General features: G+C 31.6%; 2 protein-coding genes across 2 annotated transcripts in view; both read left to right on the plus strand.

Moving 5' to 3' along the window:
* The first annotated feature begins 2,733 nt into the window (after positions 1 to 2,733).
* On the plus strand, positions 2,734 to 4,338 carry LOC105833925. Its single transcript, XM_012676036.3, has one exon. The coding sequence runs from the start codon at positions 2,741 to 2,743 to the stop codon at positions 4,097 to 4,099; it is 1,359 nt and encodes a 452-aa protein (XP_012531490.2). The 5' UTR covers positions 2,734 to 2,740; the 3' UTR covers positions 4,100 to 4,338.
* A 2,373-nt stretch (positions 4,339 to 6,711) lies between these two features.
* The window catches only part of LOC105833926 (suppressor of lurcher protein 1), a gene marked incomplete at its 5' end in the record, with an annotated part of 356,824 nt that continues 347,321 nt past the window's right edge, over positions 6,712 to 16,214 (plus strand). Inside the window, one exon of the mRNA XM_028192272.2 lies at positions 6,712 to 6,819. Within this exon, the coding sequence (XP_028048073.2) occupies positions 6,712 to 6,819 (108 nt within the window). The remainder of the gene's footprint in view (positions 6,820 to 16,214) is intronic.

Here is a 16,214-nt window from a genome sequence, read left to right on the forward strand (position 1 = left end):
AAATAATTTACGTTATTTTACTTTTCTTCTATGTCTTCTTTTTTTAACTATTTTTAATTCTCTCTCTCTCTCTCTCTCTCTCTCTCTCTCTCTCTCTCTCTCTCTCTCTCTTTCTCTCTCTCTCTCTTTCCCCCCTCTCCCCTGTCTCTCTCTCTCCCTTCTTTCCTCTCTATTCTTTATCTTCTTTTTTATACAATTTAATTAAAATCATGTTTAAAATTATATATTATGTTAATCAAAAATATTTATTTTAATTATTCTTAAGATTATAAATTACTTGTCAAAAGTTCTCAAACTGTCAAAAGTTTGATTGTCAATTGTAAACAATAGCAGATGACAATGTGAAGCAAGTTACACAGCACGAACTTGACAACCAACAACCAATCAGCATCGCGGCAAAGCGGTGACAAAATCAATAACATCACTTTTGTAAAAGTCGAAATGCTGCTTAAACTACCGATGCCCTTAAAAATGTAATTAAATTGGCCAGAATTTCTTATTTATTTTGAGCATTAAAAATATTAACAACAGTGTTTTTAATACTTAAAATATGTATTAAATATCTATTTTTTTACTTTTTCTTGAACACAGTAAAAACAAATCATTTCTATATTATTCCATATGTTATTTCGCATATGTAAAAATCAATAAAAATGTAAATCTATATTTATTTATTAAATCTATATTAAAAATATTAAATCTATATTAAATATATTAAAAATATAATTTAACTATACATATTTCTATTCTTTCTGACAACATCTATTGAGTTGATTTATAATAAATAAACATTTATGAGCATCAAGTGTTCATGAAGTATTAGTTTCCATATGATGTTCACCGTTAAACATTGTTGACAGATGGATAGGTTCGCTATTCTGATTACAGAAGTTTTAAGCAATGCTGCAATAAATATGACTGTGAATCAAGTGATTATGATCACATTGAGGTAAAATGAGAATTGTTGTTTCAAACTTTTTATCTCAGGTATCTTACTACAAGTAACATTCTCAGAAAGTCTCTGCAGACACCACACGTGACTAAAAAAGTACCGCGAATCAAAAATTTTATTTCTGCGTTTGGTGTAAACTTTATAATCTAGATTGGTAGTAATGTGTATGCTTTAATTTTAGAAAAAGATTGTTAAATCTATAAAAGAAAAAAATTTCAAGTGACAAAAATTATTATTGCCTTTTTGTCGGTAAAACAAACATCTCCAGTATCCCTTAAGCAAATGTTATCATAAAGTGGCAGCAATTATCGATCATGACGTACTAAAAAGAAAATCTTTTTTTTTTATTTGATCACAGCTTTACATTTTTATATGTACTTTAATTCTGTCAAATAATTTTACATTTTATAAACTCATTTAAAAATATAATTAAAATAAGAAATATCGGTAAAACAGTTTTTAAAGCAATAAAAAAATTAATTATAATTAACAAATATAATATTTTGTTAATAATATATAAAAATAAAATTTTTAATTACATCGTTTTTTATTCTCTTCGCTACAATAAAATTAAGGACGCTTCAATTTTGTAACAAAAAAAATCGTACATTATAATAAAAATTTTATTAGAAGTAAACTTAAATGCGGTTTCTCTATTGTATACGTCAATATTAGCAGGCTTCGTTTCTAGGTTCAGGACGCAGTTAATTGAATTATCTTTGGTACTGTAAAGTAACGAAGCCGAAAGGGCTATATAGTGTGTGACCCCATTAATAGTTGCTTCCGAGAAGTTAGATACGTTCACAGTAAGGGCAAATAAATTTTGGCGGTTACGAAGCTCGTGAAGTTTCTCCTTCGAATTGTTTTATAGCACCCGACGGACTTTAACGGTTTCTCTGACTAGCCTATTATGCTTATCCCCCCCCCCCCCGGGGTTCCTTTCCCCAGTTTCTTCAGTCACAAAACAATCACGCGTATATTATATCACCACGTGGGGTTGCCGATTACACGCGGCGATGCAATCAATCCGAGCACAATTTTATTAAGCGGTCTACTTTAGCAGGTTACGTAACGCACGTAATTAACGTTAACGGATCTATTTTCCCGAAACTGTTTAGCGCTGACGCGTCGTTGACGTTAATTAATGGTCGTACAAGTTTCATACGGATTAATACACGTGCATGTAATAATCTAAAGTTGTATTTTCGATGTTTCGACAATGGTGAACTGTAATCTAATGTTTATTACTCGATGACTTGATTACAACCGCAATATACAATATCTCCGTGATTCTAAATTTGCGTATTTCCACAAAATCCACAAACTGATAATTACTGTAACGATTGTTCGTCATGGCACGATATATATCCCAAAATAAATACTACAAACCACAAGTATTCGAGCTTTATCCCACAACATTTTTCTCGAGCTGACCGCACTCGGTGCGGTAGCGTCAGTAAATTTCCGGTACGCAGACACGCTATCGCGATACACGAGTCTTTTTTATACGGAATGACGTATATCATGAGATTCGTTTTCTCGTCACATTGCTAAAGTATATCAAACAGATTTACAGTGTGACATAAATTATATCAATCCACTTGAGACATATTTGTCATTGTATCAACTGCCGTCTGTCGTGCTGTCTATTTGCAATCTATAAACTTTTGTTCAACATAGTATGTTAAATATTTGTGAAGGTATCTTTAACTAAGTTTATCAGAGCAATTTAATTTCCTGTTATCGTGTGGGAGTTGAGCGTGATATAAATTCGGTGTACGTTCGTCGATGTTGCTTAATAGACAACAGACAAGTGAATGTAACGATATGACGGCGATAAATGTCGACAAGACGTGCTCCGTGTTACCAATTTCTCCGCAAGATCGTTGGAAAACGTCTCTTTTGACGAATTGCGATATTAATAAAATATTGGAACGCAAATTCGGTAGTGGAAAGGCTCGACTGATCGACTGGAGATTGGAGTCTCTCGATGGAATAAAAGGTTTCCTCGGCCAATACTATTATCTTCATATTAAGGCGCGAATCAATAGCAAGACGCAAAGTTTGCGGTTCTTTGGTAAAACTCCACCACCGACTCACAGCCCGCAGTTCGAATTTCTGCAACGGTATGACACGTTCAACAAAGAGATCATGATTTACACGGATTTGATGCGGCGAATGGGTGCGGGTGGATCCCCGAAATGGATGGTAGAGTGTTACCTTTGCAAACGAAATGTCATTATCGTTCTGGAGGACGCGTCGATAGATGGTTATGCTACGTTGAACAAATACATACCGTACGACGAAGAGCACTGCGTTTGGTTACTGAGAACTCTTTCAAGACTCCACTCGAGATCTCTGTTACTGGATGAAAGACTACGTCGGGAAAGCGATCGGACCATCTTCGATCTTTACGGACAACTGCTGAACGAGGTACTCTTTGTCGACGGGGACGATAGATCGGAGAAGGCTCTTACCTCTGGTATTATAGGCTTCTGTGCTATGGTCGATGAGCTTGAAGAACTCGATGATAAAGGGAAGATCATTGTTAAACGACGAATTACTGAGTGGTCTCGAAAAATGTCACAATTATTGGCACCATCGAAGAAATATAGAAACGTCATTTGTCATCGTGATATTTGGTCAAACAATATAATGTTCCGATACGACTTGACCGGCAATATAAACGGCTGTTACTTAATAGATTTGCAGTTTCTTCGCTACTGCCCTCCGGCTATCGACTTTGCGTGTTGCCTGTATCTAACTACCGATCGAAATACTAGAGATCGTAATTTCGACTCCTTTGCCAGAATTTATCATGATTCATTCGCACGAGGCCTGGCGGAAGAGGGTCTTGATGTGGAAAATTGTCTACCCTGGACGACATTTCAAAAGAGTTATGCAGAGATGCGAGACGTAGCGCTCGTTTATGCTGCGCTCAATCTACAAATAATGTTGCTATCCAATGAAACAGCCACGGATTATTTTTGTGATTCGACCGAAAAACTCGAGCAAGTTTTGTACGGGGACAAAAGAGGAGAGCTTGTGCGCTATCAATGCGAAAAAGAGCCGGCATATAAAATGCGTATCTTCGAGATTTTACATGAGATTAAGGATTGTCTACCTGAGCATCCACCAAATCTCTAATTTCCATAGATTTTGTGATATAGTATATTTAGACGCTGTTTTACGATAAAAGATAAAATTGATTGTGATTGGAATTGTGCCAGGTACGAACCTATCGTCGATGTGTTTTTTACAATGTTTAATTTCTTCTAAGTTTCGAGAATTGTAGTTTTATCATTGAAGAGAAATGTAAAAGGAGGATTCTCAATTTGTACAATATATTAGTAATATAATATAAATTTTTTATTAGTATTAATTAATTATTTTAAAAAATTACTTATTGATAATTTTCATATATAATATAGAAAAATGTTTTTATGATTTTTTGCTTATAATTAAAATATGTTCTTTTATAAAAAATATCTTGAGATAAGTAATGTATTTCAAAAATGTAAAGATCTTAAATCTCTCGGGATAGTTTGACATTAAAACATGTATTGGATAAGCAAAGAAATATTGAAATCACGGCTTTCAGTTATAATTGATGATGGAGAAACGTTTACGTTTCTGACGGACATATAAAAGCTTTCCCATAAAAATTTTATTTTACACATTTTTTAAATAACATTATTACGTCTCGTTTCTTCTTCTTGAAAGTTCCTCTTTAACTGCATATTCATTAGTGTATAAGTAAAATATATATAGTTCTACATTATATACCATTGTTTGAATAAAATTTTGAAATTTTTATTTCCTTAATTATTGTATATTTAGTTTATTAAACAGACTTTTGATTATTGTATATTTAGTTTGTTAAACAAACTAATTATTTTATTTAATTACCTTATATTGTCTTTATTCTAATTACATTAATTTTTATTCTTTCTAATAACACACGGTTATTAGAAAGATTAAGTATATAATTCTGTGGTTAAAACCGTTGTGTGATGTAGCACTTTGCAAACTTAAACGAGACCATCATTCCGTGTTACGTCAAGCTAACTTTGTCGTGAAAAGAAAAGGAATTACGTTGCGTAATAAACTTTAGACAAGTCGGTTAGAGAAAAGAAACCGTGAGAAAAGAAAAATCTAGTACTTAATAAAAATTCATGTTATTGGCATTACATGCTTAGATAAAGTATATATTTGTATATAATAGAGTGAGAGTGAGAGAAAAAAAAATGTATATCAAACATTCAATAATTTTTTTCACGCCATACTTTTTAATGATAAAGTCGTTGTTTGCACGAGGATTGATACTTACAAGATATCTTAGTGATAAAATGATGAAGAACGGCTGGACTTAATGACCCGCGACGTTATATCGAATTAAAGCGGAAGCTCCTTTTATTGCCAGCTATTTAAAGCGCACGTAATCACCCTTGCAACGTACTAATGATATACTTGCTAACGTAGACTGTCCTAACCATCTACGGGATAGATATTTAGAGGTTGCAAGTAGTCATTGCGTTGACTATAGCTTAATTGACTATATAGTCGCGATATAACTTGCTGAATGTAGATTAAACCTGATCTATCTCGTTGATTTTCACTCGACGGCACGAAGCCGCCTATCTAAAATAGTGTTATGATTTCATTATACACAGCAATGTGCATCTCCTTTTTTAATGTTGGGATAAATAGCTCAATTTTTTATAATAGAATTTATGACAGTATAATTACAAGTTGTTATAAATTTTGCTGTTATTTTTTATTAATATTTATTAACATCCAAACTTTTGCTTTTATAATATTTTTGATCCAAACATTTGAATCTCCGATTACAAAAACACAAATAAAATCTGTCCAGCAAACTCCTGAATATTCGTTATATCTATTCGAACTACTTGAAAGACAAATCGAGTAAACACTTTCGATTGACAATTGCATAATTCCTTTTGTCTGCTCGAATAGAAAGATAGTACGTATCGTGTAAGGAACTTTCGACCGTTCATGATATATACATTTGTCTGTTGGAATACCAGGGTCGCGGGCGTGCTGTTTATGCGAAATCCTGTGGCTCGTGGTGGTGAGAACGAAGAGCGCAGGCGTCTGGAATCCTGTGGCGGCAAGCGAACTCCGATTTTCTCTAGTGTCGCGTCAACTGCCGCGGGAGAGTCGTGTGCTTCGCACCCTGCCGGCTGTGTGCTCGACAACCCCTTTGCGTGGCTTTACCACGTTCATTACGATCAGAAAGTTTAAGTCTAAAATTAAAGAAAGACTCACTTCCCCGAAAGGTGGGCCGAATTTACGTTGCACGACCAATCGCGTGTACATTTAAGCTTTAAATGCCCTTTTGACATTGTGTAGTTAGTGTATAATAAAGCTTTCCTCACATCTTTTCGTTCCCGCGCGCTATTCACGATGAATGCATCGTATAACTTGCAGTTACCTGCGGTTAATTTTTATTAAAGAATCAACGATGATGATCTCTTCCTGATCGGAACTCCGATCTCAAGATCAGACTCGAATTTTCGATTTACATGTAAAGAGCCGTGAATAAGAGTGCACGATCGGATAGGCGAGCATTGTGCGTTTTGTAATAGAAACTCAATCGTTCAATGTGACTGGTGGGCGCAATCTCGCGTGGTGGCGATTTTCGTTCGAAAAGCGTTCATCCCGAGCGCGTACCATTTCCGGTCGTTTGCCATTCGGAAACGTGACGCATTTGCGAAGAAGTGCATCGATCATGAATTGGTGTGACGTACGAGCTTACGCAGATTTGGTTGACAAGTCGTCCGCAAGTCGAGGAATGTTCGCATCGGACGCCAAAGCATGAGGGACGACGCATTAACGTAATGGTGAGCAATTAACATATAAACAATAAAATATAATTTTTTGCATTCTTTCTTATTAACGCGCATAATGCAATATATCTTAATAAAGATTAATAACATCTATAAAAATACACATATACACTAGTAGCAAAGAGATTCGATCTAAAACAATCGACAGGAAAAAAATTAACTATTGCAAATAGCAATATCATATTTGTTATAAAAATATGTCGCAAAAACATAAGACATTGAATATTAATAGATTAAGCGGGAGAAAAATTTTATGTCGTGCAAAATGTAAATTTCTATTTTAAAATCGTTGGTCGCGAAAAACGTGCTATACAATTTACATAATATAAATTGCTATCAGGCGACAAAGTCATCTTCGCCGTCGAAGGAGTTGAGCTTTTATTGAAGTGCGCGGAAGGATAGAAAATGGCGTGAGAGAGAGGGTTTCGGAGCCATCAGCCATTAATGGCACGTGTCGAGGCTCGCAATCTACATATCTAAGTATGTACATAGGCGACGCTGAGCACAATGTGACCTGTGATTTCAGATTCTATGTTATTCCGTTCCAACTTCATACACGCGTTATTAGATAGCAAACCTTATGCAATTGATCGAACTGACTATTCGATTGATAATTGCAACATATGTATATAGAACTCATGACTCATTACTTTAGAGGGAAACTGTGCTTTTTGTATTTACGTTATTTACAATGTCATCACTTTAAACTTTCACTTGAATGTAGCTTTATAGAATTAGAAAGTTTCTTTATTATTGAATATTTAAGCTATTATTAAAAAGTTTTTTAATTATATGCTTTATATGAGAAATTTATACTGTTTATTTAAAAAATAGTACAAATTACTTCAACATATGTTTAATTTATTTGTAAGCATTATTAGCAATTTTCTTTACTTGTAATGGATAATTTTATTTCTTTGTCACTAAAATATTTAAATAAGTTTCTTGTATATACAAAATTGTATGTATCAAACTTGTTTAACTTGATTACATATTTTTTATAGAATTTGAAATAAATATCTTCTAAAACAAAAATTTGAACTTTAGTTTTCGTTGTCATATTTTTCAATGACAGTTTCTTTTACGTTACTCTTTGACGATTTAGTGAAATGACACGTGAGGTTTCGATACTTCATTGTGGTACATATCATACGAAACGTTGAATTGGCAAGTTTTACACTTTCAAAGCAAGAGATTCGGCCGTCAAACAAACAGAGAATATCTCTCGTCGGCAATGATTTATTCGACGTTCACGAAATGACAGCAGGTGACATTCGTGTGCGTCCGACATGCGTGTGACGTATGCGTGTTCAAACACGTGACGGGGATCACCATGAGCTCTGACATTCGTTACACGACTGACTTTACAAACGCGCTTGTGCACGGCGCTACATGCACCAAGTTTGCAATCTGCTGATACATATCTCTCGTTTAAAATATTTTTCTCTTCTATTTTTTGCCTCAACAAATCTTTCAAAGATATCGTTTAAAAAACTTGTTTCAAATAATAATAATAATATTAAAAAATATATGTATGTGAAAGATGATATTTGCACTAAAAGCGAAGAAGTGACTATGTCATGTGCATTCGCTTACGACTGAGCATAATTAAACGTGTAGAAATTGCTTAATAATCCTAACCGCTTGCCAGGCAAAGCTGTGTCAATTTACCCCGATGTCTCATATCCACGAGCAGATTACGTGACGCATTAGACTTCATACACGTACAGGACATATGCATGCCTAGTTCGAGATAAACCGCTGCGAGCTAATGGCATTAAAATGTCTCACGACTAATTCCCTTTTGGATGTGTATGACATAACTGTATTTTAATTTGTATACCTATATATATGCATAGTGTTCGATGACTTACGAAGTGAAAGAAGAAGCGTGACAAATAAAATAGTTGTAACTCTAGAAATCGCAATGTCACTTTTACAAACTGCAAGATTTTATTTACATTTTCATGCGCGTAGTCCCGTAGTCTCATACGAAGATTGCATTATCAGTCACTCTGACGCGTGTAAACCAATTTCGCTGACATGCACGTTCCGAAGGTTGCACGTGCATTTACGACTGTCGCACGCACTATAAACATCAGAACTGGCGATGTACGTTTCTGGAAGATATGAGCTTGATTCGTTTGTGGCAAGACGAAATCATATATTTTCTCCACTTGCTCTAGTTTCATACGACCAGCAAATAAGCAAGACAATGACTGAGCATCTATAATGATTCGGTTTACCAATACATTATTTCAAATTGGCATTTTTTATACTTGTAAAATTGAATCTTGCATTTTTTAACGCTTTATAATTGTTAAGTTTTATTTTATCTTATCTATGTGACATGTACAATATTTAGAAAGCTAAATTTATATGTAAGATAAATCACTCGTTGCTTTGGGATCACTATCTAGACGATTGATCCCTTGAGAGAGATCTCGAGATGACATGTATACCTCTTGCGATGCGACGTCATGCAATTAGATGTACACAGTTACACACGTGGTCATATCGGCGAACTCTCGAAACCAACATCGGATGGTTTGTACGTTAGTACGATTCGGTTTGAAGCCGTAAATTAACCGGAAGCGACAATTCGCTATGACAAAACCTTCGTGAAACATTTGCCATCGTACACAATTGGAAATTTGAGCGGAGGTCTTTTTTGCTGGAAAAAAAAATATATTTTATGAATCATATTTGAAATCTGTTTCCACGTAGATCCATTAAATGTCATGAAACGATAACAGTCTCCTTCAACTTATATAACGTGGAGAGATTATCAAATTCACGATCTAACGCAAAATTAGCATCTTAATGAAGTTACAAATGCAAATTGTTTTCCTTGACGGGTTAGAGCTTTGAAGTTATGTGATTTACCGCTTAAAATTACTGCGGACAGGATATGAAAACGTAACGATATTCTCTCTTTCCATTCATGCTTGAGTCTTTAATGTTCTCAACAATAATCACTGGGCGAAAATCACTGTTTTCTTATCTTACGCAATATTTTATCATTAGTATTCTCGCTTGATGACATTCGAATCGTTATGAACGTACGAGCAGGTGTCATTAAAAAATGATAAGGTATCTCTGTACCCAATATGCCCCCCTTAAACGTTGGAGATTTTTCTACTTTTTTGATGAAGACGAAATTAAAAAATAAAGATCAGATTTAAAATAGGAAACATTTCTGAAACTAAAAAAATATATGAAATATTTTCAATTATTTATATAAGTTTAATAAAAATTTTTTAAAGAATAGCACTTGGGCCATGTTAATTACCATGTATGTGTACCTAATGTGGCCCAGTTATGTATTTTTCTTTTTACTTAAGCATTTATTAACATACTTATAAAAAAAATTACACATACTATTATTCATTAAATAATGAAACTGTGTTCATTTACTACAAGAAGCGTTATTTTAACTTTTACATGTCAAAAAGCTTGGACTAACTAGAGAAAGACAAGAAATACCAATCAAAAATTTAATATTAAATAAAGAAACAGAATCTTTTTTTTTATATTAAGACACATTGTATTTTTAGTAGTGTCCACTGGCTATAATGGTTTTACAATACAAAGAGCTTTCTTTCTTTAACTATGAACAAGATGTTTTAATAAAAACTTAAAATAAATACAGGGCTGAAAAGTATAAATAAAGAGCTGCAATAATATGAATTGTGGCTATTTATAATTGTTACATAATAGTTACACAAAGCAAAAACCTTACCTCTGAAATTTTTAATTCCGAAAAACACAATTTAAATAAAGCGTGATAGTTATAGAAAGGAGATATTGAGCAGTTAACTAGTATAATATTGTCTACATTATATTGTCTTCCTGAGTGATGTATTAGCGTTATCTGTAAAATTTATTGTGTAACTATTTGAAAATGGGGAGTGAGCCAAATTGGATACATGGCCATATTGGAATACAGGTACCTTATAAAACGTTTTTAAATTATCCGTTAACGGACTAAGTCTGGCAAAGTAATGAAATCTAATGAGCAAAATGAAAATTAAAAGCTTCTCTCTCTCTTTGATCTACCCAAATCTTTTGGGCGCAGCTTTGCTCAATTACAGATTCCGTAATTTTCAACAGTAATTTGTACGTAATCTGATAACACTTGTTCAGCGTTTAGTTATGAAAAGAGGTATTTGCGAAAACGAATAGTTATGAGAACGAATAGCTTACGAGAATAATCGTCGTTTATAGACACATACAGGTACACGTTGGAGTAGTAGGTACGCCATCCTATCCGGTATGTAATATTTACCGAAGTACGGTGGTGCTGGAATATAGCGACAGTGTAACAACCAAGGATCGATATCTCGCAGCCTTTTCTTACTGCTTAAATCTTACATTCTAAATATGTATCTGGTACAGACGAGTCATAGGCATGCTTGTGATGGATAGAATGAAATTTCAGACAAAAATTATGTAAAAGTAAACGTTATAGTTGACGTCATAGTCGCAAAGAATGCAAAATTTCCTAGTATATTTCGTGACGCCTAGTTTGTATATAATATATGCAACGCGATAAATTAAAAAAATATCATGAAGGGATATATCGATAAAACGACCCCAATGAACACGCATGTATTAACTACGCGATTTGTTGTATCTGCGAATTATCGTGAAAAATTGGCGAGATAAAGACGCGTGTGTTATTTCGATTGTGCGTTCCGGCAGGAATTTCCACGATAAAGTTAATAAATGGTGCACGCCTGTGATTCTTAGTTCTACTTATTACATTGCTCTGGTTTAATCGCCCAGCTCATTTGTTATCCTACATCATTGTAGTTGCTTGCACTGAACATGTGATTTTTAACACGATAATGAAAGATTGAGGTTTTATGTTCCACATTTGAATCGCATAATGTTGATCCGCAAAAAATTAACAAAGTTATGTTTACATCTGCAATATTACATTAATTTATTAATATAACTAATAATTAAAAAATAATTCGCGGAAATAAAATGCCGTTTATATCTAATAAATATAGTGATGCGGGTACCTACATATTCAGGATTGCATGCGCATTGTTCCGAAAATGAAACTAATATATAGATAGAAAAATGGGGAAGGTTTGACGTAACATGTGCGAATACGGAACAACAACGTGTCATTCGTGAAAAGGGATGCCTTCGATATTTTGATACTACAAATATACTCTCTGTGTCGGATATTTTTATTCTATACCCTTTCTTTGAAACTCTATCCATCCTATTTTTGTGACGTATCGAATTGAATTCACTTCCATTAGGAACATTAAATAATATTTTTAACGCCTATTGTTAAAGTTTCTTTTTAATATATGTACTTTTTACTCTCTAAACAAGTACATTACATTACATGTACTTATCCATTAATGTACAGTTAATTTTAATCTTTTTTTCATTATTTCATATAAATGCATTTCATATAATTGACCTAAAAGGTTACATCGCTTATGTGGCAGGCAAAAGAACAAACTCATTGGTTATATTATACAGACATTAATTTCAATGAAAATCTTTCCGTCCGCAAAAGCTTTATCAGTCTAATTGAATCACGGATATAATACATACATTCGATATATTTGATATATTCGAGTATTATTTTAGTAGTATAATATGGTATATTAATTTCAAAGGTATTTATTTATGCGTACAAAATGTAATCTTTCGATCTTATAAATCATTAATATATCGTTTTTACTTATTTAAAAGTTGTAAAGTGTCATGTTGTATAATATGGTAAAATAAGAGTATTAGCTTATCAATATATTTTAACATTGTTGATGTATACTCCAAAGCTCACATTTTTAGAATTTCACGATTGCGTGCTGCGTATCTAGAAAGCAAGATATAATTTAAAAAAAAACACGTTTATGTTTGAACTAAATATGGATCGCGATTTGGCATGTAGGACAGTAGGGCGTAACTTACACACACTCTGCTTCTCGGAAATTTCATATTAGCGCAATATTATTTTTACTCTTTACGACAAATAATATTTGTCTTATAAAACTAATCTTATATGATTAAATTTTAAAATAATATTTTATATTGCTAAAATAATTCTGAGATATGTAAATGTAATAAAATTTCTCTTAAATGGAGCAATTAAAAAGCAATTAAAAAATGTTTTTATGAAAGAAAAAACAGTGCACAATGCATATGGATTTTAAGAATAAACTATATTCTCGCATTTCTCATAACATTTTTTTTTTGAGCAAACAGCTATTAAATTCAACTCTCGTAACGCTATACGTCTGCACTGTCACTATATTTTCAGCTAATCGAAGTTCAAGTTTTATGCATCTATAAAAATTTTACGAATCTTACGAATCACTGATGAGAAAAGAACAGCAATCGATTTTATGATCTTATATTTATTTTTACATATTATGTAAACTGCCATTAGATATTACTATTAGATATATAATTAAATGTGGTTTGTCTTTCATTTAAAGCTTATTAAAATATTTAAATAACAATATGACATGGTTAATAAAGAGGTCCCGGTAAAAAATTCTTTATATAAAAACATATATAAATATATATAATTATATATGAAATGCGTCTATATATATTTATATTAGTTTCTTTTTTCTTTTTTTTTGTAAAATTTCTGTTTGATATAAAAAAATAATAGTTATACTAAAAAGACAGAAACTAATTAAATAAATTTTTGCATTGTTTCTTTTACAAAAAATTAAGCACTTTTGATTAAAATGGTTAAAATCTCAGGAACTATAAAAATCATAATAAAAAATCTGGCAATTTTGTAATATAATATTGATGCGAGCTAATATACTAATATAAAAGCTAATATACTAATATACTAATATAACAAGTATATATAATTAATAAAAATTATATAAATAAATAATATAATTTTATTTATATTATGTAATTATATATATACATATATATGTATATATAATGAATAAGTATAAATAAATAATTAGTATAAATAAAATCAGATAGTGCAAGTAAAGAAACAATATTATTGGATTTTGACAGAAAGAAATAAAATCCAAAAAAGATACGCATACATTAAAAAATGAGTACGAGATTAATATAATTAAACAAGTATATTAAAAAAAGACTTAAAAAAAATCTTAAAAATCTGTTTCAAAAATATTTGGAAAATGGAAATGTTATCAATGATAACATAGTAAAGCAAAAACTTGATGTGTCCGAGTCACATCGGATTCTTGTAAATATATTTAAAATACCAATAATACAAAGTCTTGGAAATAAAGAAATAATATGAACCAAGCACGCTAAATTTTAAATTATATTTGACGTACCTTTTTTACATTTGTATAGTTTTTGATAAATTATATTATATATGTATATTTATGATCTAAGGAATGTTTACGTTTGTTTGGGCATTTTTTTATTTCTTTATATGTAACTTTTTGTAAAATGAACAATGTAAAAATTATTTTTTAAAGTAGTTTTTGTCTTTTCAGTATGATTATATTTTTCATATAAAACAAAAATTTTACAAAAAAAGAGAGAAACTACCCAATGAACACGCTGTGAGCATTTACGGAACATTTATAAAACATATTGCACATAAATGTTACAGACCAGCACAACGAACTAATAATGTGACAAGTATGTCATTGACGTAACGAGACTATAACTGTTACATATGTCTGTGTTGTCACTTTTTCGTTGCATAGTTACGTAACATTTACATAATTTTGTTGACGTCAATAAGCCAAATGTTAATGTTTTGTAAATGTGATGTTACTATTGTAATGTTATTGCGCCATCATGTTTAATACATAACAATTACGTAATTTTGATAACGTCAATGAACGTAACATAAAAATTTCGTAAATGCAGCATAAATGTAATAATGTTATTGTGACATCATGTTTAATACATAACAATTACGTAATTTTGATGACGTCAATGAGCGTAATATAAAAATTTTGTAAATGCAGCATAAATGTGATAATGTTATTGTGACATCATGTTTAATACGTAACAATTATGTAATTTTGATGACTTCAATGAGCTTAACATAAAAGTTTTGTTAATGTAGCATAAATGTGATAATGTTATTACGACATCATATATCTTTAACACCTTCCGTGCCACGTGAATCACTGTAATCCATTCTGGACTTCCCACTGTTACTATTATTACTTATTAATTATTTACTAAGCATAAGAAGAAATATAATTTTATTAAATAAAAATAAAAATAATAATTTGTTAAATAATAAATAATTTACAATTATGCGGAAATTTTGATTATAGCCTCTTGTAATTATTATATCTTTTTAGTTTACATACTGCATTTAGTAAAATAGTTTTGTAGTTAGTATATACGCAATCTATTAAAATCAATAACATTCTACTTGAACCAGGTAAAATCTATTTACATATCAGCCGATTAGAACTTATTCTATATTATATAAATTTACAAAGTATGTAGTTCGCGGATTGCCGCTAGACGACGCACGCGGCATCTTTCTCCTAATGCAATTTACACTCCAAAGGCTACATAAACAGACCACCAACGGTGACAGAAACCGGATCAATCTATGTTATCATAGTGAGCTTTCGGGGCATATGTATTTTTTATTACGTCTTAAAAACACATCTTAGCTGTTATGGCTAAATTTTAGCTTCGGTAAGAAATCCTTTTTAAGAAAAATAAAGTAAAAACGACATAATAGTTACAAGAAGAATCTTTCTGGTACGTAATTTTATACGAGCATTTTACATTAATTTATAAAAGTCAGCTTATACGTAAAAGTAACGTTATTTTATACGTAAATGTGACGTCATATACGTAATGTTATTTTATACGAAACCATTATGTATATGTTCCCTCTCTCTTTTTCCGATTTTGTTGCCCAGAATGTGCTGACATTTTGACCAAATTGTAACTGGAAAATGACGTAACTATTACGAGAACAGTGGAACATTGTTCCATAATGATCACATAAATGTTACGAATCAGTGTTTACTGGGTAGTGTACACATACATGAACATATTTTGAATGTAATTATATATATTTATATACGCAAAATTTTTTACATAAAATATTTTTGACGGCGTTCTAACAATAAGTAAATATTATTCTTTAATTTTATTAATTGTGAAAGCTAGTTTTTTTATAATTCGAAATAAAATTAAAACATCTATATAAAGATACTAAAATAAGAATTTTTTAAGATTATGTATTTTATTTATACACACATATATACAAAATAATATAAATATTACGTTTATTAATCATTAGGATTTTGCACATAATTTTCTTGAAGACGATACATCTCTGCAGTGTCATGATTTCCTTCTCCGATTATTCCATTTGAATCACAGATATGAACGTTCCACTCAATAGCTCATGAGAGTGG

This window comes from Monomorium pharaonis, chromosome 1 (genome assembly GCF_013373865.1).
Source record: "Monomorium pharaonis isolate MP-MQ-018 chromosome 1, ASM1337386v2, whole genome shotgun sequence".
NCBI classification, from domain to species: domain Eukaryota; kingdom Metazoa; phylum Arthropoda; class Insecta; order Hymenoptera; family Formicidae; genus Monomorium; species Monomorium pharaonis.